The sequence below is a fragment of the Antechinus flavipes genome, chromosome 1 (genome assembly GCF_016432865.1).
Source record: "Antechinus flavipes isolate AdamAnt ecotype Samford, QLD, Australia chromosome 1, AdamAnt_v2, whole genome shotgun sequence".
Taxonomy (NCBI): domain Eukaryota; kingdom Metazoa; phylum Chordata; class Mammalia; order Dasyuromorphia; family Dasyuridae; genus Antechinus; species Antechinus flavipes.
The window spans coordinates 5,966,080-5,992,090 of NC_067398.1; the positions used below are offsets into that span (position 1 = coordinate 5,966,080).

Sequence of the window (26,011 nt, forward strand, 5' to 3'; positions counted from 1 at the left end):
CAGGGATGAGGATGGAGCAGAGTCCTCTGGGTTCCCAATAAGGGAATCCCCCTGCCTCCTCCGGCTGGTGGCGGCTATGTGTTGGGCTGCAGTCACCCGGGGACAGTGGGAGATGAAGTGTCTTCTCCAGGGTCCTTCAGCGTTCCAGCCGAGGCCCCCCTCCCGGCTTCCTCGCCCCCCGGGGTGGCCGTCCGGAAGGAGAAAGGGAGGCTCTTGCCCCGGTTTTCCCCTGGTTAACTTGGGTGGGAGAATGGCGGAGGAGAAGCTGGGAACTCCAGGAGAGGAAGCTCTGATCCTGATGACATCCACAGACAATAGGAGGGGAGACAGAGCAGCCCAAGGGAAGCTAGGCTGGGGCTGGGGAAACCACAACACTTCCAGATTTGGTGCATTTCGCCTCGAGCTCGGTGTAAATCACGGCCCTGTTTGCCCTTCCCCTGCTTTAATTATACGGGTTAGGAATGAAATGGATTTAATTGTATAGCAGCACTTTGATGGGCGAGCTTTGCCGCTTCCCTGCCTCCCAGGCAGTTAGCTAATAAATAATAAAATTAGGATGGCTTATTTTTCTCAGCCTCACTTGGGTTATCTCGTCTAAGTCTCATGGAAGCCCTTGGAGAGTAGCAAGCTGGGTACAGGTACCATAGGAAAGGGAATCCCAGACCTGGCACTCAGAAGCCCCGGGTTCGGGTTCTGCCTTGGACCCTTAACAGCTGTGTGAATACAGGCAAATTATTTAGTCTTTTTGGGCCTCGGTCCTCCCGTCTGTAAAATGAGGGGGTGACCGGGCAGCTGGGGGGTGCAGTGGAGAGCACCGGCCCTGAAGTCAGGAGGACCCGAGTTCAAATCTGGTCTCAGACACTTAACACTTCCTGGCTGTGTGACCCTGGGCAAGTCACTTAACCCCATTGCCTCAGCAAAAAATCCCCCCAAAAGTGAGGGGGTGACCTCAGATCAGAGACGTGTAACCTTTTATTATATAATCAATCCTTTTGGGGAATCCAGTCAAACCTCAGAATCCTAAAAAGAAATCTTAGTTTTCAGTTGGAAGTTGGAAAAGAGAGAAGCTTATTTTTTCCCCACCCGGGGTTCACAGACCCACTGAAATCTACCAGTGAGACCCTGGCTAAAAACCCCTGGACTTTTGGACCCTTCCAGCTCAAGGCCCAGCTCTTCTTCTGGGAGTTGGGGCTCATAGAAAACCCCTAAATTAGGGAGGGAGGAATGGACCAAATCAAAGCTTTTGGAAGTGAGAAAACCCAGGCTAAAGGGGGGCAGTGGTCCTCTGAGGTAGTCGAGAACACTCCAGCCTTAGGTTTGTCTCCCTTCTGACAGCGACTGCACATATGGCTGTGAGAGAGTCATCTGAGCCTGGATTTCTCCATTTGTAAAGTAGTCGCCCCAAGAGCGCTCTCCTCATTGGGCTGTTGGAATGAGAGCAATGTAAGGAAGGCACTCTGAAGCTTGGTTTCCATGCATGGAAATTTCAAGCAGAATCAGGGAGCCCCCCTTTCCTCCCTGCCTTCTACCTCTTCCTCAGCCCTGTCACGCCCCCCAAATTCACCCTTTACCTCGCCAAGGCTGACCCTCCACACACACCGGTGACTCCATCCCATCCCATCCCATCTCCTCCAAGGGACTGCCTCCTCTGTCATCTTGATTCTTGCTTTATCAGCACCCTCACCTAATCTTTATCTAATCTTATAAAAAAGTTTAATATTATAACTAATTTTATATAGCACCCCCCAAGTCACTTCCAGAATCTAATAGGAACTACTCTCTTTGGCTTTGAAAGCCCCCAAATTTAACTTTGCCTCTTTCCATGGACTCCCCAGCCCAGCAATGAAAGCCCCCCATAAGCTTTCTACTTTAACTTTGCCTCTTTCCATGGACTCTCCAGCCCAGTAATCACAGGCTTCTTGCTATGGCTCAAACATGACTCTTAGTCTTCCATTTCCCTTCCCTTGAGATGGCGTCCCTTTGACACTCCATGGGACACACTCACAGATGGACTTGGTTATCCCCTCCATCAGGATGGGGACCTCTGAATGCAGAGACTGCACTTTTGCGCTCTCAGAACTCAGCCCAGTGCAAGCACATACAGTGAGCAAATGTACATTCTTATCAGGCGACTGGGTCCACAGGGATCCAGGTGCAAGTGGATTTTTCTCCCAATGATCACTTGAAAACTTTCCAGCTTTTTTTTTACTCTCACATCCACCCCAGACTTTAAAATCTCAACAACCTGCCTATTGCGAGGAAAATCGCCGCTTGTGTTGGGGCTCTGTTCCAGTGGCCGTCTCCACTGGCACAAAATGCCGTTTATCTATTGTGTCCTCCCCGCGGGCCTTTCCGGGGCTGCTGTGGGTTTCTTCCAGGCCAGGCAGCCAGTGTTATTGTTAGTTAACCCAGACACTTATGTCAGAAAGCTCAGGAAGTATTTTAAGTGTGTCTGGAAAGATACTCTGGTTGTCTACTGCGGGAAGAAACTTTCAAACCAGTGGCTTGAGATAATGAGCTACTTCATCCTTCTTTGGCAAACATATGTTCTTGCTTGTTAGAGAAGGCTGGAGCTGATTGTGTTCCTCTCAGACACGAATGGAATTCTCGGCGAAGAGCTCGACCAAGGGGGCTTTTGGGGCTGGGGGTTATTTTGTTTGAATTTCCTCCTTTTGGTTTTCTCTCATCCTTTCCAGGCACTTTAATTTCAGATCAAAGCAGGAGAATTGCCTGAGAACAGAATCCATAATTGGGGAGAATTTTTTTGTGACTCTCCACTGGTTGTCCTCTGACATGAAACCACAGTATTTCCCCAAAGCTCGATAAAAACCACTTATTCTGGTCTTGTGATGATCATTCTGAGGCTTCACGTTGACATGCTAGCAAAAATATTGTGTCTTCCCCGTGGAACGAAGCTCGATGAGGGCAGGGCTGTTTTTGCTATGATTTTGAAGCACTAATTAGCATGGGATCTGGCTCACTATAAGCACTTGATGAATGTTTATTTTTGACAGCTCTTCATGGGAAACCTTTCCCTCTTTCCCCCCTTCATATTGTGTATTTTGGCCCAAAGTAAAGACAGAGACAAAGAGACGGGCAAGCCTAACTCTTAATTCCTTCTAGAAGGGCAGCAGAAATAGGCTGAAATATGAATTTATATCTCTGCGGTATTTTGTATCTGCCAAAACTTTCTGGATCTTGTTCCACTTGATCTTCACACTTATTCTCTGAGGAGAGAGTGTGCAGATTTCCATCCCCATTTACTCCGGGGCCAGTTGTAAAACAGAGATCCTCCTGTCTGGTTTCTGTTCTTTTGTGAAATAGCACATCTGTATTGTTGTTGTATGTGAAAAGTTTTGTTAATTATCAAGGAAGACGCCTTATGGAAGTTATGGAAACGGGAGGTGTTTCCTTCACATTTGCTAAAAAGTAAAATTTACATATAAATACATATGAGGACCGCGTTAGCCCCCTGGATACCTTAGAATCAGCCGGAGTCAGGATAAGCAAAAATCCTTGGTCTTAGAGCTAGGATTGAATTGGATGGATGCAGAATCTCCGCAACTTCCTTCTCCTCGTCTCCCACCCAGAAATGACTCTGGCTAGTCTTACTCCTACAGTTCTCTGTATACACTAAGAGCCAGCACAGAGTAGTGGGAAGGGCCATTTTCCAAGCATATGCCCATAGAGTATTGTCTGATTGATAGTTAGCCTTAAGCGCTCGGTTGTCCGACCTCAGTGCATGAACTCAAGAGTTTCAGCCCTCTACAAATACATGTAACGCAGACATATTTTATGCATATAACACCTATGCGTGTATTATGTACATAGGTTGTTGTCTGCTCTTTGTGCTCATAGAGGACCAAAATCACAGCCCAATGTCGGGGTCAAGAGACACTGTGTCTGATCAGACTAATATGATCTGCAAGGCTCTAACCAAAGACCGGGCACAAATATCCCATATGAACATTTGGGATGGAGATATCTACGGACATAAGCATCTTCTCATAGGACTGTGAGATCGTGAGTGGAGCTGTGTGCTGGCCGGATGATTTTCTGTGACATAATTCAAAGAGATGCCCTGTAGGGAATGACCATATCTTATTAATTAATATCATTAATTATTAATTAATTAATTAATTAATTAATATCATTAATAACCTGCATGAATGGAAAACAACCAACATCCATAAAGTCTGAATTCTCCATAGTTTTGAATCAGTTCATCAACAAGCTAAGTTAAATTCTCGCTATGTCCCAGCCATTGTACTGGTGCTGCAGATATTAAGGCATGGCCCCTGCTCTCAATAAACCTACTTTTTTCTTGTATTGAAAAGAATCAAGCTTTTTGTTTATTTGTTTTTAGTTTATTTATTTAGTTTATTTTTTAGTTTAATTTGTTTTAAGTTTATTTATTGAGTTTATTAGTTTTTAGTTTATTTGTTTTTAGATTCATGCAACAAATAGTTCTGGACAGCTAAGTGGCACAGTGGATGAAGTGCTAGAACTGGAATCTTAGCATTTCTATGCTCTCAGACTAGCTGTGTGAGCCTGAGCAAGCACTTTTTGCCTCAGTTTCCTCAACTGTGAAATGAACTGGAAAAGGAAATAGCAAATCATCCAATATCTCAGTCAAGATGATCCCAAATGGAGTCAAAAAGAGTAAATTCAATTCAACAATAACAACAAATAGTGTCTTCAGTACAATCCTCATCCAAATGATGCTCTGGACTGAACCTGCTTAATAGCATCACTATATTCTCATCTGCTTCAATTTCTTAAAAAAGGAGTTTGTTCTCTTGTGTTTGTTAACCATGCTCAATGCTCATATTTATTCTGGATTTACTTAGCAAACACTTGATTTACGGTGTGCAGGATCAGTGTGCTGTTATTCTTTAGTCCAGGGTGGGTACAGAAATCGCCACTTCATGGCGGAGGTGTGTGAAGGAAAAAGGCTTTACTAGGCTGGGACGTAGGAGGGATCGCTGATGTGGTCTAGTGGGAAGGTCTTGAGATTGATGATGTTCTTGACTCTTGATGAATAACCACACACGGCATCTTGCTCTCTTCCAGCCCCACACGCGGGTGTCAGCCCCGCGGAGTACTATCACCATCAGATGGCCCTGTTGGCGGGCCAGCGCAGTCCGTACGCAGACATCATTCCTTCTGCAGCAGCTACCGGAGCTGGGGCCATTCACATGGAGTACCTTCATGCCATGGATAGTAAGTCCAAGAGTTTGGGGGAGGAATGGGGCAGGGCTTATTCATGCCATTTTCATTGCACATATTTATGTTTATGTTTTCCTGTTGAACTTTCTCTCCTGGAAATCTCTATATTGCCATTGTTGCCTCTGTGCTTTACCATGAAAGCCAGCAGGTACATGAAGACTCAAAGAAAAGTCTGGTTGAGTCATCTGAAGTTTATTTTTAATGCTAATCCCTTGGTCTAAGGGAGAAAGTATCTAAAATGATGAGTCAGAGTATGGATACCTGCCAAAGTGCTGGAATTGGAAGAGAAGAGGATCCACTGGCTCCTCCCAATTCCTGCATTTCACTGCGCGTCTCTGAACACCGAGCAGCTAAGCAATGGAGTTGTTATGGCTTTGTGCTCAAGGGGGCCCATCAGTAGTCAGCTAGAGCCTGAATCAAGAGAAAAGGTGTTGACCAAAAAGTGACCAGGAGAGTAGCCGTGTCCCCTTAATGGTCAAAGAAGAAAGGATGGTGTGATCCATTGGCTGCTCCATGTCTTTTCAGACTGCTGTTGATTCCTTGCTTAATTCTCAACCACCATGATTCAGTGTAATACATTAAAAAAATTACTGAGTATTTTGAATGGATGAATGATTTTGTAAAAGAATTATTCTAGTTCCTGCTGCTTATGTGTATTCTGTTGTCCATAAGGCCTTTTAGTTGGTCCTGTAGATACTTGGATGAAAAGAACACTGATGTCTGCCCTGTAGGAGCTAACAGTTTGTCAGGAGAGAGATGAGGTAGACCGTGGTCAAGGCAAAGGAGGCATCAGAGCGTTGGGCTCCTGGAAGATGAGAGAAGAGAAAAATCCTTTCCGGTCAGTGGGGGAGGGAGGTCACGGAGCATTTCATAGAGAACGTGACTCTGGGATGAAGTTTTTAAGGAAAGGGACTGAAGAAGGGATCAGAAAGGTGAGTCATGGGGACGGTCTACATGACTGTAGAGGCAAGAACCAGGACAAAAGAGAGGAACGGTGGTTAGTCCAGCTTGGCTAAGACATAACCTATTTTATAGGAGTTGGGGCTAGAAATAGGGAACTAGGTCATCACTCTTGCAGCTTGTGGAAAGCCTGAAGTACCCAGCTAAGGACTTTGCTTCTGCTGCCCCAGGCAGGAAGGGGAAGCCACTGAAAGCCGTGAGCAAGAGGGTCAAGAGCAATAGTCCACGTGCAGCACAGAGACAAGTGGATAGACTTAAGTCATCTGGGAGAGAGATGAGTTAGAGGGCTGGGCATGGGAGTTGGGAGTCACAGGCAGGTATAACTGAGGGGAGAGGTTGGTGAGAAATGGGTGAGAGCTGGCCATGGGGAGGGTGGAAGGGCATTGGCAAGAACAGGGAAGTCAAGAAAAGGATCAAGTTTCCACAGTAATGGAATGGTTTATATTTTAAGGTGTTGGAGATGCCCATGAGGGCATTCAGGTGATGGTTTCCATGAGACAATTGTAGTATAGAGCCAGAGCCCAGGGCAAAGAGGAGAGGATGGAGATAGAGATTGGGGTATTATCTAAATAAAAAAATATATGAATCCTTTGGGATTGGATTTGGTTGCCAAGACTGAAAGAAACTCTTAGTGAATTGGGAACTCAACCGGAGGAGGGCTGAGGGGGCAACCAACCATGGAAGGAAAACCATCAGCCACCCACTGAAGCCAAGGAGGATTGGTACAAAGGTAAATGGGGAGTGAGGAAGCCCAGCCAGTATCTTAACTTAGACCCCTTTGATGGCCCTATATTGATATATTTTGAGCGCACACTTTGTTTTTCCTAATAGAATATAAGGTCATTGAGGAAGTTCTTTCTATCTGTAGGGAATGCCCTAAGGCACAGTAGGTGCTTAGTAAGTGGTTGTTGCTTGCTTGCTTAGTTTTGCTGGAGCAGTTTTGGGGCAGTGAGAGTGATCTGTTAGCCAGTTACAGAGTCTGAAGAGTTATCAGCAGTGACCCCTGGTGAAATATTGTAGCTCAGCATTGGCGGTGGTTGGAGGTAGAGATAGGCGCGAGATAGGAGCGTGATGCAAGTGGATATCAGAGGTACAGAGAAGTGTCTGCGCCTAGCCTATGGGAAGCACTTGTGTATGTGTGTTGATCGATTGATTAAAGATAGAGACCTTATCACATTTGTAGGAAGCATAAAAGAAGCCCTTCGAAAGGGAGACAGTCAAATGAGATGAGCATTAAAATGGGACTTGAACCAAAGGATATAGATTAAATATTAACCTTTCTGAAAATGGACAAAAATCTGTCAGTCCACAAAGAAGTACCTACTGTGTGCTCTGCTCTGCGCTGGGCATTAGGAATAAAAAGACTCAAAGCAAAACAACCCCTACTCCCACGGAGCTCACAGTTCAATGAGGGCAGGGGGAACAAGCATTGATTAAGCACCTACTATGTGCCTGTAAGTCTTTCACAAATCTCCTCTCATTTGCTCCTCACTACACCTTGGGGCAGGAGGTGCTACTATCACCCCCAGAATCCAGTTGAGAGAAACCAGGCAGACTGAAGGAAAGTGTCTTGCCCCTGGTCACCCAACTAGTGTCTCCTCCCATCTTCCTACCTCAGCCCCAGCTCTCCATCCAAGGGGCAAATGTAAATATAAACAGCATAAAGAAAAGGGAGTTCAGGCTGCATTCGGCCACGCCAGCATTTGTATGATAGTGTAGAATACTAGCTTCCTTTTTTACAGTGAAGATGAATAAAGCTCTTTGCAAGGGTTACTTCTCTCGGACCTCCCAGCAGTTCTGTGGAATTGTTCTAATTGTTATCAGGAAAAAGATGATTAGCCCGTCCTCAGTGCAAAAGCTAGTGACTTGCCCAAGGTCGCACAAGGAGCACACCTCAAAATCAGGATCTGAATTCAGCTTTCCTTTATTTATCCCCTCTGCTTCCTTCATGGGCTCCCGAGGCCACAAGGGACTTTTGGGATCTCCCATTTGGATCAGATTTGAGCTTTTGCCTTAAGCTCATTGAGGATTCATTGCCTTGCGGACCTGGCAGGACACGAAGCCTCCAGGGCCAGACTTTCTTCTTCCGTGCCCTTAAGCCTTTGTCCCTCCCTGCACATGCTCTTGTGGGACATCCTCTTGTTTTCCCCCAATCTGATTTGTCATCATTACCTGCTGTTGGGAGGGATGAGCGAGGGTGAATGTGCTCTGTGTGTGTGTGTCTTATATTTCAGATTCATCATAAACACATTTCAATTAGACATTGTTCCAGCTTTGAAGCCAAAAAAACCCAGTGCGGTGTTATTATGCAAATTAGTTATTTTAAAACAGTAAATAGAGAATTAAAATAAGAGTGGGTGCTGGGAGGTCAGCCCACATTACCTTCTGCATTTGATGAGAATGTGTTCAGTCAGACTAAGGCCTCTTTGATGTAAATAAAGGCTGAAGTCACCCTTTTACTTTGTAAAAATTAATTAAAACTCTCCTAACTTCCTGGAGTCCTCGGTAAAATTGATTGTCATTAAGTAGGAATCTCAATGTCCTATCATTCATCATAGAGAAATAAGCCCTTCTATTCTTTGTCAGAATTTTAGATTACACCAGAGAAACAAAACAATTAACGTGAAGCCAAAATGAAGATGTCTCTTTGGAACAATAATGGTGCCCCCATGCTCATTTCAGAGAGTCTGATCGCTGCCAAGCGCTGACTGTGGGGTATAGCTGTCACACTATATAAATGGGAGAGCCGGTTCTAATTCTGCAGGGGCTTTTAAGCAAGGATCTCAAAGCACCCACCCCCATACCTTCTGTCCATTCCCCATAGGGAGTGGACACTACGGGGAAAGGGCTGGAAAGGAAGTCTCTCTCTACCATCTTTAAAACTGTCAGTACTGAGTTTTGAGTTGGGTAAAACAGTATCCTGTTTTCCAATTCAGAGAAAAAGCCATCTTTAAAAAATGGGTTATTTCTCTAACTTGGGAAAATCACAGAATTTGCTTACTAATCATCAATTCTCAGGCATTTTTAACTGAGTTGCTGTGGGATACAGTGATTCAGGCACTGGTAAAATTCAGCTTGGAGGGAATCCCTTTGAGCCAGACCCCTTCGTGCTCCTTCCCATCGCTTAGAGCTTTTGGTGTCTCAGGTCTTCCTGACAATCAGGGGGCCGATGCCGGCAGCAGGTCAGAGTGGTTGTGGGACCATTTAGTTTGTGGGACCCCAAAGGATCTCAGAATCAGGTGTATCTAATGAGAACCATGTAGGGAGGAGAGGGGTTGCTCTGGCTTGAGCAAACCACACTTTGGGTTGACCTTATACAGCCCCCCATTTTTTAGTTGTAATTTAGTATCAGTCAATGTCTTCAGAGTGAAAGGTTGTGATAGAAAAATCACAGGAGGGTAAGCGACAACCGGAGGGTGCTGTTTGGGGGCAGGTAGGGCCACCAGCCCCAGCCCCTTGGCTTCCTTTCCTTAATATACTAGGATACTAGCTATTGCCATTCACAGTGGAACGAATGAAAGGACTGGCGCACAGATCTCTAACATTTAAGAAAGCAAAGACTTGAATTAGTTGTAAAGATTTAGAAAAATTGACAAAATTAACTTTGATTCTCCGCATTGGAAGCGACAAACTCATTCAACTGTGGGATGACCATTATCTTGTTCCATGTGTGGCTGTGCGGTTTAAAACAATTTTTAAGAGATGCAGTTTCTCATCTGAAGATTCCTCTCTGAGAAATGAGCCCCTCGGAGCTTTCGGAGGTGACCCAGTGTCGAGGAGCAGCAGTCCTGCTAATAAAGAGCTGTGGGTCCCAGTGGCCCAGCCTTCTATCTCCTTGATTTGATCACGGAAGGATAACTCGGGGGCTTACATTAAGACCAGATTTCCACAAATTCAGGGCTATGTACACACACTGTCAGCTGATAAATCACCATGCTGGGAAAGAAAAGTCTTCCATTTCCACTTAAGACCAGTCATGTTTGGTTTGCCTCTTCCAGGGTGAAATGGTCATCGGGCATTTTCATTAAGTTTCCCTTCCATGGTTGAGTAATAAAAATGTTCTATCGGAAATGACACTGTTAAGTCAGCAGCATATCTGCCAATTCAGAGCAGATTGAAAACGGGGAAGCCCAGGAACTGGTATTTTTAAAATAGGGCTGAAGGGTGGGCTAGGATGAGGTGGGGGAAAGGCAACATGGCGGCTTTTAATTCATTAACCTCCATTAAAAATGGCTGGATTCTGGCCACCTCATGCCCCCTTGAGCCCCCAGGCTGTCAGGGGTAACTGCTGGAGTGTCTGATGACCATTATTAGCATGGAAGGTTCTGAGTGCCTTCTTTTTCCATTGGTCTGAGGGCCGAGCCAAGGCTCAGTTAGGAAGGTAAATTACCCCCCCCCCCCCTTTTCATCCACCTGCTCTGGAGGTTCTCTGGATAAAAACGAAAGTCAAATTTTCCAATGCATCTTGTGACTCCTGCAGTCATGGGAAGCTGGTTTTCCTTTCGGAAAAACAAATGTCTCATTGAGAGCTTTCTTCTCCCTTCAGGTATCACCTGGATCAGGTAAGATCAATGGGGAACTCGGGCAGACGCGGCTCATTGATGGAAATCTCATGTTTTCTTTCAGTTTCTCTCCTGGAGATGGGGGGGCTTAAGTCTGTTGGGACTCTCTTCTGAGCCTCCGTCTTGTTGCTCAGGCGAATTAATGATGTGAATGTCTAAGGAGCCGTCAGATCCATAAATCACCAGAAATGGGCGGGATAACACATAAAAGTCTTTCCCTTTTGTTTAGCAATTCATCACTTTGTTTGCACATTAATAAACAGCGCTCCCCTGAGGTAAGCTAGTGCAAGATAAATATTTCTCCCTAATTTCCTCAATTGTAGCCAGTAGATCACAGATCCGGAGAGTGGAGGTTGTCAAGGGCTGTTGTTGCCGTGTGTGTGTGTGTGTGTGTGTGTGTGTGTGTGTGTGTGTGTGTGTGTGTGTTTTATTTTCCCAGCAGGCCCAGGAGTAACAGATAAGCAGGTACTTGGTACAATCGGAGATAACCAGGCCTGGTTTTGTTTATGTAACAGGTACCAGATTCCCCAGCCCCAGACTGTCCACGAGGCCGAGCCGGAAACGGACGCTGTCCATCTCCCCGCTGTCCGACCATAGCTTTGACCTTCAGACCATGATAAGGACATCGCCCAACTCCCTGGTCACCATCCTCAATAATTCCCGCAGCAGTTCGTCGGCCAGCGGCTCCTACGGCCACTTGTCTGCCAGCGCGATAAGGTACGTGGGCTTCTCGCCGCCCCGCGCGTGTCCACAGCCGGACGCAGGCGGGGGCCAGACCCGGGGGAGGACCCGCTGTGGGCCCGGAGCCCCTTCTCGGGCATCCTCCACCCCTTGGGAGCAGCAGCGAAAGCCGGCCCCCAGGGCGGACCAAGAAGAGCTGGGTTCTCTCCCCACCACATAATTCTGGGGGGGGGATTGAGGGCCCCCTTTTTCCTTGTTCTCTCAATAATGGCTGTTCATGATCTTGACAAGTGGTCAGTGGCATCCAAGAGTGGGATCTTGGGAAAGCTACGGCATCATCGCGTGCCATTGTTCTCCTCCTGAAGAGAGATGGCAGTTAGAGAAAGAAGGAAATTGGGGCATTTTCATTAGGAGAAAGCATGAGAGCCGCCAGTGCAACTTCTCCCCATATTGGGGAACTGGAGCTATGACAGTCAATTAATCATTACGTAACCTGATGAGGGGCCGTCGGCAGAATGATTTCTAGGTGATCTGGAGCGGGAAGGAGGGGGGCTTGCGTGGAATGGAGACTCAGAAAATGGGGGGCCTTAACTGGGAAGCTCCTCAAATTCTTCTCTCTTCTATTTTTTTCCACATAAAATGGGCTTAGTGATGTCGGTGGTGGGTGAGGGTTGGATGAGCTCATTCATCTGAGAACACTTTGTTACAGCAAAGGACCAAAGGGAAGATGTGTTCCCTTATCTTGCCTCTTCTTATCCAGATGGGCATCCTTTCCACTGGGGCCCGTTGCCATCTACCCGTCTTCCCGGCCCGGGCAATCGTCGGCTTTGTCTGCCCTCTTGCTTTTAAAGAAAGAAAATCCCTCTTTTCTGTCTGAAAAAGAATTAAAATATTGTTCCTCCCCTTGAAATTTCATAAATGAGAAGAAATTCCTGGTGTCGAAAGTCCCTTCACTGAAACAGACAGACAGATGTTCTGGAATATCCGGAGACAGAGAGAGAGAGACAGAGAGAGAGACAGAGAGAGAAAGAGAGAGAGAGAGAGAGAGAGAGAGAGAGAGAGAGAGAGAGAGAGAGAGAGAGAGAGAGAGAGAGAAAGAGAGAGAGAGAAACTGAGACAGAGAGAGACAGAAAGAGAGAGACAGAGAGAGAGAGACAGAGAAAAACACACACACACAGAGACAGAGACAGAGAGAAGGTACCTGATCCTAAAGGAGGGGACGGGGAGGCTGCGCTGAGGAATTCAGTCAGGGTGCCAGCGGTGGCAAAAGGCCAGGGCCACCTTGATTCCGCATCCCAGCTGGGCCTCCAGAAAAGGGCTCCCCGAGGCGCTGACATCTTGGACGGGCTCAGATTGTTGTCTCGATCTCAGGGAGCCCGGCCAGCTCCCGAGGCCTCGTTATTAGGCGCCATGACACCTCAGATGTTCCCCGCTTGGCCCCGGGAACCCCGGGCAGCTGCGCCGTCTCCTGCCCCAGCTTGAGAGCGAGTAAACACGGGGGAATGTCTGGCTTGGCAGGTGATAGATTGTCCCGTCTGCACAATAGGGATTTCTTCCTTTTTAAGAGAGTGATTCTTGCAGGGTCACAGGGCTCGGGCTCTCAGTTTACAGCTGGAGAGACTTTTCCAAGCTTGGGGCGAGCTGGATTTTAACCAGGGTCACCCCCGGCTCCGAGGTCTCCCCGAACAGCAGTTCAGTGAGCGTGTAACGGCCCCCGGGGCCACTGCGGAGCACCTTTTGGCTCTCTCTGTTTCTCCCTTTGCGCCTCTGCCTCCCTTTTCCATCAGGAGATTTCATTCCGGCCCCGGAGCCTTGGGGAGTTGAGGATTGTCTAAGGGGCCCCGTGATGGTGGCGCTGAGCTCCCTGGTGGCCAAAGTTCATCTTAGGAACCCGGGGCCCCTCAGCCTCCCCTTCTCCCCCAGGGGGCACAGTCTGTGTCCCACGCCCGTGACACTGAAGAGGCTTTGTCAGAGTCAGGGGGACCCCGAGGCAGAGGGGACCCCGAGGCAGAGGGGACCCCGAGGCAGAGGGGAGTGGGTGTCCCAGTGAGGAGGACCTGGTGACCTCCCCTCTCTCTTTCTCTGGGGTGGGATAGAGGCGATCCCAAATGAGGGTCCTCAGGGGAGGGGTCTCGGGGGGGCAGAGGCGATCCTCAAACTAGAACCTGGAGAGGAAGGACCTGGGCACTTTGCTTCTGATGGAGGCTCTGGGAGGACCCAGCCATCAGTTGACATTCATTCTGGAACCGGGCAGATGTTGGCAGAGGAAAGTCACTGTCACCAGTTCTTCCCTCGCCTCCGCGCTCTGCTGTGCCAGATGATATCATAATATCACTAATGCAATAATAATGCGGTCATTATGGCTGTCTTCCAAAGGCAGAGGCAAGGATCGGAATGGAGGGGGAGGAGGAGGAGGAGGGAAAGGAGGAGGAGATAAAGGAGGAGGAGGAAGGAGGAAGAAGGAAATTTCCAGGCTGAAATCTCAGGAGAGAAGAAAGAGGAAATACTCCAAGCAAACTGAGAGTCGAGTTTGTCTGGTGCTTGGGCCTGGGGCATCCCTGCTTTTTAGGTGTGGACAGGGATGTCTTAGGTTGCTTATGAGGCAGCAGCTCAGACTAGACACGTGTGTGTGTGTGTGTGTGTGTGTGTGTGTGTGTGTGTGTGTGTGTAACGTTATAGAGTTCTCTGAAAGAAGTAGGTATTTATCGAGCTATTCCATATTCTTTAGAGCTGTATCTATATAGAAAACACCCAGACCCTGAGTTCGAATCCGACTTTAGGCAGACCCTGCACAAGACACTTAGCCTCCATTTGCTCATCCATAAAATGAGCGTGATAATAGCCTCCGTCTGGGCTTTGGGTGGAAGTCCCCCTTGTCCACGACGAGCTCCCTTTGAGCCCGAACGGGCCGTGCTGCCCATGGCCCTCTGGCCCGGCTCTCGGCCCCTCCGGTTCTCCCCGGCCCGCCCCGGCCCATCCAGCCAGAGCAGAACGAGTCGGAGCAAGTTCTGCCGGGAGCCCGCGCCGACAGGCTCGGCCGGTGACGAGGGCTCGGGCTTCATTTGGCTGCTCCGGGGAGCGCCTCATCCCCTCCCTGGCAATGCCAGAGCTGGCATCCGGCCGCAGCCGGTGCCTGGTGGGATGGCCTCCGGGCCAGGAGGGAAGGCAGCCCGCTCTCCCAGCTGCGCTGGCTCTCGGGTGGTGACAGGAGGGGAATTGGGCTCCGGGGCAGAAAAGCCAAAGCAAACAGTGATGGGGGAGAGGGGCTGCCGGGCTAGGCTTCCAGGGCCCTAAGAGGCTCCGAATCCTCGTCCCAGGGGCGGCGGCTCGGGGTCTGGGGTCCGGCTCCCTCGGTGGGACGTCTGATGCCGGCGGAAGTTTTCTGGTGACTCGTTTCGGAAGGAAGCTCACGGCCATCACAGGCGCCCCTGGTGGGCGGAAGGGGCTTCGGGCTCAGATCCTGCCTCGGACACACACGGATACAAACCAAACCAAACCCAGGTCGCGGCGATTTCCAAGTGGGCTCGTCTCACAGGGTCACAGGTGCAGGTTAGAGGTCACGCAGCTTCAGCAAGAGCAAGAGCAAGGCTAATCGGTGCTCACCGCATGCGGTCTCCCAACAAGCCCGGGAGGGACAAACTGTCCTCTTCTCCCCCTTAGAGACGGGGACGCTCAGTCAGAAAGAGATTAACAGACTTTAAGTTGACAAAGCAATCTTTAAGATTTCACAGTTGGTTTCCCAATGACCGAGTCCAGTTGGAACTATTATTATTCCCTGCTTACATACCAGGAAGCTGAGGCAGAAGGAAGTTAAAGACCCACCTCGTCTTACATGGCCGGTGTGTGTCTGACGGCGGACTTGACCTCGGGCCTGTTCTCTGTGCCATCCAGCTGCCAACATAAAGCACGTTGTTGCCCAAGTTCATCCAGGTGGGCGAGGGGTGGAGATACCGTGTCATGGCGGCTTCCCTGGCTCCACACTGAGAGATCTATCCACAGTTCTAAACTGTACCCGTATTTTCGTGTCATTGACCTCTAGATGAGACAGGTTGCGATTCCTTCCTGTTTCACTAACGGATTTCCCTTAGAGATTTCTGGGTTCACGTTGGTCCTTATAAATACACGCAGGAATCACAGAATTTCAAAGGCCTTGGCACCCTCCCCCCTTGCCCATTCCAATCTTTATCTGAAAAGCTATTTATGACAGATTCCCCAAAAGGGCATCGTTCTATTCCTGCTGGAAGGCCCCCAAGGAAGGGACCCCGTTCCCTCCCATCTCAGCCCGTTGCTCCGTGGGACAAGCTCTCACGCTAGGCAAGGCCAGCCCTTCCTTACCGCCCTTCTCCACGGCTCCTGATCCAACAGGGGCCAAACAGAGTCCGACTGATTTCTCTTCTTCCCCACCCTATCCTTGGAGACAAAAATGGAGCGCTCGTGTCCCCCAGACTTCTCATTGCAGAAGACACTTCCCTGGTGGTCAGATGCATAAACTTGGGACTCCATGGGATTAACAGTTACTCTGGCATCCAGAGCCAGATCAAAAGTAAATTACCGGCCTACTGGGTGACCATGAGCAAGTAACTTAGCCATTGGGGTCTCAGTTTCCTCATCTGTCCCTTTAAGGTCTCTTTGAACTTAACATTTATGATCCCACGAGCCTTCCTTCTCCTGGCACTTTTCAGTCTCCAACCAGCCAATGCCCCTCCCAAGCCCTGGTGCCAAGCGCCGAGGCTAGCCCAGAGGCTGACCAGGACTTCGTTTCCCCTGCTCCTCAGCGCAGCCCAAGAGCCCCTTGGCCGTTTGCCCATCCCATCATGCTGTCTCTTGACATTTGGCGTTGACATTCTCCTCTTGCATTTGGCCATGTTTGGAGAGCAAAGCTGGCGACTCTTATGCATGGGCAAGGCCGTGACAGCAAGTCCCATTTTGGGTCCTCACCAACTTGGGGGACACGCTGACCTTAACCAGGACTTAGTCTTCCCTACTCATTACACTTTCCCATGGCCTCCAACCAGTAACGCAGTCCCGTTGGGCCCAGGCTTCCGCGGGCAGCCAGATACCCACAGGACACCAGCTTGAGACCAATGGAGTGTGATAGAGAAGACCCTCTCTAGACGACTGCTAATCACTTAAAGAATCTCAAGACTTTATGTATATTATTTCCTCCCTTCATCCTTCCTTGCATTCAGCCTGTAAGCTATTAATTGTCATCTGCATTGATCTTGATGGACATTTGTCTAATATCTCTTCTCAGGACCGTGTTCTTTTCTCCTTGGTTCTGACTTGACGCAAGCTGGTTAGAAGTGTCTGTAAACTAAGAGTAAATAGGTCCTGAGTGAATCTCTAAGGATTTTTCTCAGGACTCAAGTGTCACAGTTTTTACTTGTTTGTTTATTTTACTCCAGATGTTCATACTCCTCCTGCTGCTACTTAAAGGGATAATGAGCAAATTGAAATTCAAATAATTTTCTTCTGACTTCATAACTATCTACTTAGAATATCATTCTTATTTGTTTTCCCCTTTGGGAATATAGCCTTCTGCCTGATCTCTTAATGGCTTAATAGACCTACAATTACATAGTTTATGACAGTAAACATATGGGATTTAAAAAAAAATTCTATACTTTTTTTCTATAGATACTTGCAGGAAAAGAAGTGAAAACTTCACAATTCACGTTTGGCTACATCTCGTTAAAGAACTCATTTGTTGAATTGTTTTTGATAAAAAAGCAAATGACAGGAAAGGAGGTGGTTAGTGAACCTGGGACCGAGTTACAGTTACTCCATTTGAGGGATCTGAGGAGTCCTGGAGGTATACTTGACCATTAGGAGTTAGGGAATGATGACCAAGGGGGGCCTTCAAGCCTCCCAGCCTGTCAGTGACAAAAGCCGGTGATCATAATGGGGGCCATCGAAATGAGAAGGCACCATAGAAACTTTGCTTTTTTTGGGGGGGTGATTGTCCCCAGGGGTCAGATCTTTCAACAGATGGGCCCAAGCAATGCAGGCCCTCCTTAGCGTTTGCTTTGGTCAAGACTGGCTCAACCTGTTCCCACCTCTCCCCCAGCCAGAGTTGGGGCTCCCCTTTCCAATCTCCATTCAGGCCCATTTGTTTGGGGAGGCAGCCAAGGGTTTGGAGCAAGAGAGGGACCTCATCGAATCAGGATTTAGGAGGAACAAGCACAACTGTCAGAGGGCTCCCAGATCTCATGGGCAGTCATGGGCAGGAGGAACTTCAACAGAGATGGGCTGGGAGCAGGAGGAGCTCTCGGCGGGCTCTTACGGGATGGGAGGAAAAAGGAGGAAGATCTGAATCGACTGTTCTGCTGAGCCAGGACTGGAGCACTGTGGACTCCTAGTGCAAGGAGAGTTCCTATTCACGTGATGCTCTTGCTTCTCCCTTACAGACACGTACTCCTTTGTGAATAAACTTTCCAAGTAGGACGAGTAAGGGAACTACCTGGGCATGGAAGGGTTACCCTCACTTTCCATATTATGAAATTCGAAGTCTCTGACTTCCTTTTCCCCACTAAGATCATGATGAGAAAGAGATTCAAAAGTTTTAAATGCTCCATTGTTTCTACCTCAAATTACTGTCCTTACACTAGAAATGTGTTCTTGAAAATAAAAATTCCTTCCTTCCTTCCTTCCTTCCCTCCCTCCCTTCCTTCCCTTCCCTTCCTCCCTCCCTCCTTTCCTCCCTCCCTCCCTCTCTCCCTTCCTCCCTCCCTCCCTTCCTTCCTCCCTCCCTCCCTTCCTCCCTCCCTTCCTCCCTTCCTCCCTCCTTTCTTTACTTCCTTCCTTCCTTCCTTCCTTCCTTCCTTCCTTTTCTCCCTTCCCTTCTTTCCCTTTCTTCCTTCTCTTCCTTCCCTGCCTTCCTTTCCTTCCCTTCCTTTTCTTTCCTTCTCTCTCTGTCTCTGTCTCTCTCTCCTCCCCCCTCCTTCTCTCTCTCTCTTGCTCAGTCTCTTTCTCTCCCCCCCCCCCATCTTCTCTATTGAGCTCACAGTGCTATTTTATTCTGAAAGCCGACTGTGACAGACGGCCCATTTTCCCCACGTCCACACTGCGCCTCCATCGCATTTTGTGGGAAATCTGGCCCCCAGGTTGCTGGTTGGGCCCTTGTACCTCCTGGGAGGAGATGCGCCCACATTCTCCCGGGCTCTCCATGGAGACGGAGGCCCTCGTGGCCGGGTTCCCTCCTGGCCGGCTCCCGCGGGTGACATTGTAATTGCTTGGGGTGAGGGTGAGAGGGCTCCGGCTCGGTGTTTACTTTTTTGTTTGTTTGTTTTTTAATGAACAGAATAAGGTAGTTACACTTAGTAATGCTCGCTCACAGAAAGGACAGGGGGTGTTAAATCATTGTGTTCTTTGATGAATGGCTCGCACACTGAAGAATAAATTGGACAAACTGGCACAGTGCTCAGTGAACATGAAATCAGCTATTAGGGGAAAGCTGGGGAACAAATTCGGAGGCTGATATGCATCTTTTGATTAATGTCCTATCAATCATCCATAGTGGCTCCCTTCGCCGAGTCTCGCGGTAATCATTCATGGTTGCTTACAGAAACACTGGCAGTAACTCTGGCCCGACAATAACGGAATATTATTACTGATTTCCCCCTAACTCTTACTGGGAACAAGGACTGTTTTCACCACATTTCTGCCTCCCTTTATTAAAGAAATACAATACAAACTGAAAAGAGAGATCCTCCTAGACTAGTAAAATTCTCTGAGGGTATTCTTAATGATATTCAGGCCTAAATTGGTAGCCTTTTGTAATGCCGGGCTCTCTCACTGAATAATAGTAATATAATCACGGCGGAGCCGTCTTTCTAGGGATCGTGGTCCAGTGGGCAGAATGTGCAGTCCCATTAATGGACAGAGAATACCTTTTGAATGGTTACTTCAAGTGGTTGAAACGGTTGGATTTTTTTAATTGTAATATCATCGGTTAATGTGCTTAACGGCGAGAGTAATTAACGTCCCAGAGTTGAAATTTGCATGAAATCTACCTTTGACATTACAAGAAACCTTGATTCTTGCTCGGTATTATACATGGGATAGAAAAAAGAATGTTTTAATTCGCAAAGCTATTTTAACTCATTGTAAGAAAGAGAGACCCGTGAATGCAATTATGTCATTTTTTCATGCAATTTGAAGCCAGTGGCACAAAGCTAGAGGAGCATTTCCTAGTTTTCTAAGCGGATTTCCCTCGGAACAATTCCTTTTTGAAGTCCGGCACAAAGAGCAGTTTGGCGTTCCTTACCCAGAGCGATCCGGAGCACGATTTTCCGGGTCCTCCACCGGAGGCTGGGGAAGTCTGGCGGGGAGGGGGTCGTAATGAAGTGATGACAGGTATTAGCATGCATAATGGGCATTAATAGACACTTATTGCTGTTTAACTGCAAGAAGGAGATGTGTTTCCCATTGGGATATTTCTGCATCGAAGCCCATTGATCACCAATTTCTAAGGGGAGAGGTTAATCCATCAGCTTTCCGGAGCGGACGCCCTGATGGAAATTCTGGAGGTGACATTCTGGATGAACCGAGCCTTCCGTCTTAACAAACAAATGAGTGATATGACAAGCTTGGTGTTCAAAACACATTCAGCCAATTGATTTTCTCTCCTCTTGTAATAAGATCTAGAGACATATGAAAGAGTGTAGCCCGAGCCGTGATGAAAGGAATTGCTTCATCCATGAGAGTCTGTAGAGCTTCGTACCGGGAAAAGTACTTCCTATAAAGCATGTCGTCACCCGTCCCCTTTTTATATAAAGTTTGTTATTGCAATAAATAGCTGTTATTGAACTCCTCGCCTTTTATTTTGGTTTTGCAGAGACTTCTTTAGGCTAGTGTGCGCACGAGTGCGTGCTCGAGGTGGGGGGTGTCCTGGCTCCTGGGGGACCAGACGATGGGCCGGGGACACCGTTCGGATGTGCTGCCGGGCTGGACCCCTTGGGCCTTGGGCCCGTGGCATGGGGCGGGGGACAGGAAGAAGCCCCCCTCCCTTCCTCCCCACCCCCCACGCCGGACGCCGTCCTTGGGAATCCAACCAAAGTAACGGTCTGTCTTCTCTGTTGTTTGCTTTCTCCCGCTGCAGTCCTGCTCTGAGTTTCACGTACCCTCCCACCCCGGTCTCCTTCCAGCACATGCATCAGCAGATTTTAAGTCGGCAGCAGAGCTTAGGATCTTTCGGACACAGTCCTCCACTCATCCACCCGGCCCCGACCTTTCCGACTCAGAGACCCATTCCCGGCATCCCGAGCGTCCTGAACCCCGTTCAAGTGAGCTCTGGTCTGTCGGAGGCCACGCAGGTGAGAACGGGAGAGAGAGTTGAGAACCTTTCAGGAAAACCATGAGAGTAGCTAATAGAACAGCCTCTTAGCCCACTGTCATTGGCTCCTTCCCAGGTGGGTGGAGCTCAGAGAAGACTATACTTGGAGTCTGGAGTTTCTGAGTTCAAATCCTGCCTCAGATGCTTAATGGCCGGCAGCCTCAGTTTCTGCATCTGGAAAACAGGGATGAAAATGGCATCTACCTAACCCTAATGAAATAATATTTGAGAATATAATGAAATAGTATTAGAGAAAGGCTACCATTATTTAATGCTTGATATCACTTTTCTTAATCATTTCCTTATTCTTTAATAATTCCCTTATTAATTCCTTAATAGATTTAAGGAATGGTTTCCTTATGATTTCAAGCAGCATCTTCCTGACTAATAGAGCCTAGAGTCAATTGTGGCCTTTTCCAACAAAGCCTAACTCTTGAATGCTACAACCTAGTGGAGAGTGTGTTAACAGAGGCCAGTGGAAAGTCACATGGCACATCACCCCACAGCCTGAAATCCTAATAGAAGATCAGGAATTGGGAGACCCCATTATCCTCCATCTCCCTCAGCCTCCTAGGAGGACACATTCCAAGTTCTCAAGCAATGGGCTGACAGAGGCAGCAGGGAAGAGGTTCTTTGGTGGGCTGCTCTTCTCATCACGGAACCACTAACATGGTGTAAATGATGGTAGCCTTTCCATCAATCGGTTCTGGTCAGGGAGATTTCTTCACGAAGTTGTGCTTTCTCCATTTGGGCTTGTTCCTTGTGAGAGCTGTTAAAACTTGGAGTCCAAATGCCAGTTCCATTGGAGTGAGACTGATTTATTCCTATGAATGGAAAGCTAGGACATCCTTTTTTCACTCTATTCTGATCCAACTGAAAGAACGCCTCATTCAGCTCCTTACAGCAGGTTGCTGAGCTTTTCCCCCAAGTAAGGTTGTTCTTCAAGCCGAGCAAAGCTGCTTAAATAGACCTGTGTGTCTGGGTATGGGACTGTACATTGATCAAAGATTTATTTTTGTTTTTGGACCGGAAACACGAGCAGCAAAACAAGCCCACGAGTGAGTCTGCGGTGAGCAGTACGGGGGATCCGATGCACAATAAACGATCCAAGATCAAAGCCGACGAAGATCTGCCCAGTCCGGGAGCGGGAAGTCTGCAGGTATGGTGTTCTTCTCAGCCGCGGGACCTTCCTCCCCAGAGGGTGGGCGTGTGGGCAGAGGGGCCCTGGAGTTCACTTCAAGCTTCCTTTCACCTGACTCTGATATTCAGGAAAATGCAGAGAACTTGTCACCCATCCTCTTGTTACCCAAAGCCAAATAGCATCTGACTTACTGAATTCCCCTTTCTGTGTGTCCTGAGGACAGAACCCTGACTTTAATACAAGAACAACAAAGGGAGTGAGCTAGCAGCAAACACCAGATAGAGAGGAGACAGGGCTTGGCCATCTACAATCCACCGAATGCATGGATAGACCCCGGTCTCTGTGGCTGAGGGTGCCATGATCATCCTCATCCATAACGACCTGGACCGAAGTTTTAGCTTGGCTTTTTCTCTTTTCCCAAGTTGGTCTAACTCCCAGAGTCGGAAGTGCAGTTGGGGGCTAACCCCGGCCATAGCAGAACATATACAGCAGCCGCCATTGCCCAGGAGCCCATACAAGCCCCAGACCCAGTTGATCAGCCTGGCCCAGTAACCTGGAAATGGCCAAGACACAGCAGCGTTTTAGGTCAAGCTTAGTCTTGGGCTTGCTTGCTTAGAATTCCAATGTGGAAACAGCCCCAGGGGTGTGAATCAGGCCCATCTACAGCCAGGACTTGGCCTTTGGGTTTGGACTCAATTTTCTAGGGAATTTTCACGAGTTTTTAGTTCAAATTTGAGGGAATAGGTTTTGAATCTATTTCCAGACTTGCAGCCTGGCCTCCGTGGCTCCCTAAGGAGGGACCCTCCCATCCCAGAATGTGGAGCGTGTGCCATTTCCACGGAGGTGGTTGTGGGTGGGTGTGGGGGGAGGCTGATCAGGGATGCTGGCCACCGTCCAGACATGTTCCCCTGCTTGACCTTTGAGAGTACGAGCACAGAGCATTGACATCGGACTAGGGAGGGCAATATTCATTTGAATCATTTATTTAAAATGCCCGGTGCCTTCCCTATCACGGAGTGGCCAATGGTCTATTAAAAATAATTTGAGGAGCATAGCCAAAGAATTCAAGAGGTCTGGGGGTCTCACTTCCTCATTTTACGTATGAGGAAACTGACCCTGAGAAAGGCTAGTGACTTGTTCAAGGTCTGCTAAATGTCTGAAGCACGATTTGAAATCAGGGCCTTTACTAAAAAGTCTGAGAAAACTAGAGGAATATTTCCAAGGATGTGAAGGCCACCAGCCAGGCAGGGAAGCAGATATCAAAGAAATCGGTAAATTGTGGAATACAGTCATTCTACAAATGTTAAGTACCTTTGGTGTCTAAAGCAGGCAGGGGGACATGTGGGGAAAGTTGCTAACTGCAAGTAGAGTCCAAGAGTTCAGATCCTGATTCAGGGAGTAAGCTAATACCCTCTGTGTGCCTCAGTTTCTTCATCTGTAAAATATGGAGAATAAACTAGGTGATTTCTAGTGTTATTTTTTTCTAATTGATAACCTACGAAACAAAAAATAACCTTTGAAAGATACGGAGACGTGTGAGAAACAGCCCCTGTCCTGACGGCACATTTGCAGATGTGGGGTCTGAGGCTGAGGGGGGATCAGGATCACCCAGGATATCAGAGACTCAGCTCAGAGCGCCCAGGCTTTCTCTTTCCCCGACTCGGGGGTCCACAATGCCCTCGTCCCATTATCCTCTGCCCCCTAAGCTCCTCGTCTGACCCTGGCTCCTCCTTTGTCCACCTCCACCTTTCAGGAGCAGCCCGAAGGAATGACCCTGGTCAAGGAGGAAGGGGACAAGGATGAAAACAAGCAGGAGCCTGAAGTGGTCTACGAGACAAATTGTCACTGGGAGGGCTGCGCCAGGGAGTTTGACACCCAGGAGCAGCTCGTGCATGTAAGTTAATGGTATTCCGGAGGGGGCTTCCGAGCGGCGTGACCTCCTCCCGGGAGGGCAGCGGCGCTGACCCCGGGCTGAGCCGGGTCCCTCGGGCGGCAGCGTCACAAGGCGGACAGGGCTTTATGAGTTTCTGAGAAGAAAGAGAACTCGGAGCCGCGGTTCTTGACCTGTTCAGTCAACTAAAGCTTACTGGGAAATTCAATAAAGCCTTCCACAGAGACTATAATGGCTCTGATCGTAGAAGGCCGAGAACACTATTTGGAGGTTCAGACTTTGATGGTTATTGAGTGATAGTAAGCCGGACATGAATTATGATTAACCTCTGAATCAAGCGGCATTTCCTCCCCCTCCTGCCAGACCCCATCGTGGGAGCGGAGGGGAGACAGCTCTGCGGTCCATTGTCTTCCCCACCCCCCAGCCCTCTCCCTGGGGGTCCCGCCGGAGAGCGGCCCTCTCTGTCCAGGGCCGGAGGCCCGCGGGTTCCTTTTATTGAATTAGGCGTTTGCTGCCCTGCTCAGGCTGGGAGGGAGAAGGTGGCTGAGGGCGTATTTCTTTCCTTGGAGCTGGAAAGGATCCATTCCTCTTTTTATGGATGAGAGAACTGGGGCTCAGGTCCTCTGAGGTCCCCAGAGAGTTACTGACAGCGTTAGGGTCTCCTACTCTAAGCTCACGCATTTCCCATATTCCCCTCCAACATCTCTGAGGAAGGCAGCAAAGGGGCGGGGTTGGAGCCGGTGCAGAATTTTTCACATCTTTTCCCACATCTGTTTTAACCAGAACGGGGGAGATGGGGGAAGAGAGGGAGAGTGAACAGAAATGCGACTAGGGTCATTGAGATCACTGTCAATTGGGGTAATCAGGAATAAAAGGCTCTTGCAGCTCAGCAGGTGTCGTGGGCCAGGAACTGGTGTAAAGTCCAGCGTCCAAGTGCCTGGGCTCTAAGATGCTCTTAACGTGATGGCCATTTTGTGGGTCCTGAGGGTGACCGTCTCTCCTCCCTCCTCCCAGGCTCCGAATGCAGGCACGCGGGTGCACACGTGCCCTTTGGTTTCCATTCTTAGCCAATCCAGATGTTTGGGGAATTATATCAAATAAAAAAAAAACCCTTTGCGTTTCTAACTTTATAATATGGACAGAATCCTGAGTACGAGCCAACATTTTCTAGGACTCTGCTGGGTCTACTGGGCCAACATATACTCACTGTCTGAGCTTCAGCCCCTGCGTGCCATACCCAAGGACATTCGAGTTTTAAAAATCAGAGCCCGTCACCTTCTTTATTCCAGAAGCCCCTTTTCATCACATCAGTTGTAAAATAAGGATACAGAACACTTGGGTACTTTGTGGTAGATTGCTGGGCTGGTCCAGGAGAAAGTCAATTTGGTTTAAGAAATATTAAGTCCCTACTATGGGCCAGACACTGGGAAAGCTAAAAAGTCCTATTTTTAAGAGTAATGTCTATCTCAACGATTTCCATCAATTAAGACCCGGTGTCTGGCCCATAGTAGGCACTTAATGCTTTTTAAATTGAATTGATGGAAAATGTTGAGACAGTTCTCTTAAAAATAGGACTTTTTACCTTTCCCAGTGTCTGGCCCATAGTAGGTACTTAATGTTTTTTTTTTTAACTGAATTAATGGCAAATCCCTCATTTTATGGAGGCCACAAGGCTTGGATCTAGAACCTGTTGTTTCATTTGGGGCCAAACATCGCCTTTTGTGGAGAAGTAAACTGATGTCCAGATCCCCATAACTGGAGACCCACGAGGCTGGGCTTTGGACCCATTTCTGATTCTAAGTGCAAGGACCTTTTCTTTTGAAAAGGTCATTTAGAAAATGGGCTGGACTGCTGGAGGGACCTTTTCTTCCCCACAAGCCAGTGAAAATTAGCAGATGGCATAAGATGAAGCTCTCCAGCTCTCATCGGATGGTGTGAGTCATTTCATGAAAATGCCTACCAGCAGCATCATCTTTCCACTAAATTGTTTGCCTGGATCCAAGAAAATAAGGCTTGGTTAACCTCTGGAGATAGGAATTGAACCCAATTCCTGGGACTGAAAAACCAGATTTTTTTCTACTGCACAAGGAGCTCATCAGTCCTGAGCCCTGTCCTCCCCCTTTGTGACCTTGGACAAGTCACAGCTCCAAATCTGGACTATTCCCTCTTCTCTAGTATGAAAACTTTGGGTTATATGACAGTTGTGACCTTGA

The 26,011-nt window shown here is 48.3% G+C and overlaps 1 protein-coding gene across 1 annotated transcript in view; it reads left to right on the forward strand.

The window, feature by feature from the left end:
- GLI3 (GLI family zinc finger 3) overlaps positions 1-26,011 on the forward strand; it is a 252,438-nt gene that overhangs the window by 177,257 nt on the left and 49,170 nt on the right. The window contains exons 6-10 of the mRNA XM_051978548.1: positions 5,074-5,223; positions 11,267-11,468; positions 20,533-20,746; positions 21,809-21,925; positions 23,661-23,801. Of these exons, the coding sequence (XP_051834508.1) occupies positions 5,074-5,223; positions 11,267-11,468; positions 20,533-20,746; positions 21,809-21,925; positions 23,661-23,801 (824 nt within the window). The remainder of the gene's footprint in view (positions 1-5,073; positions 5,224-11,266; positions 11,469-20,532; positions 20,747-21,808; positions 21,926-23,660; positions 23,802-26,011) is intronic.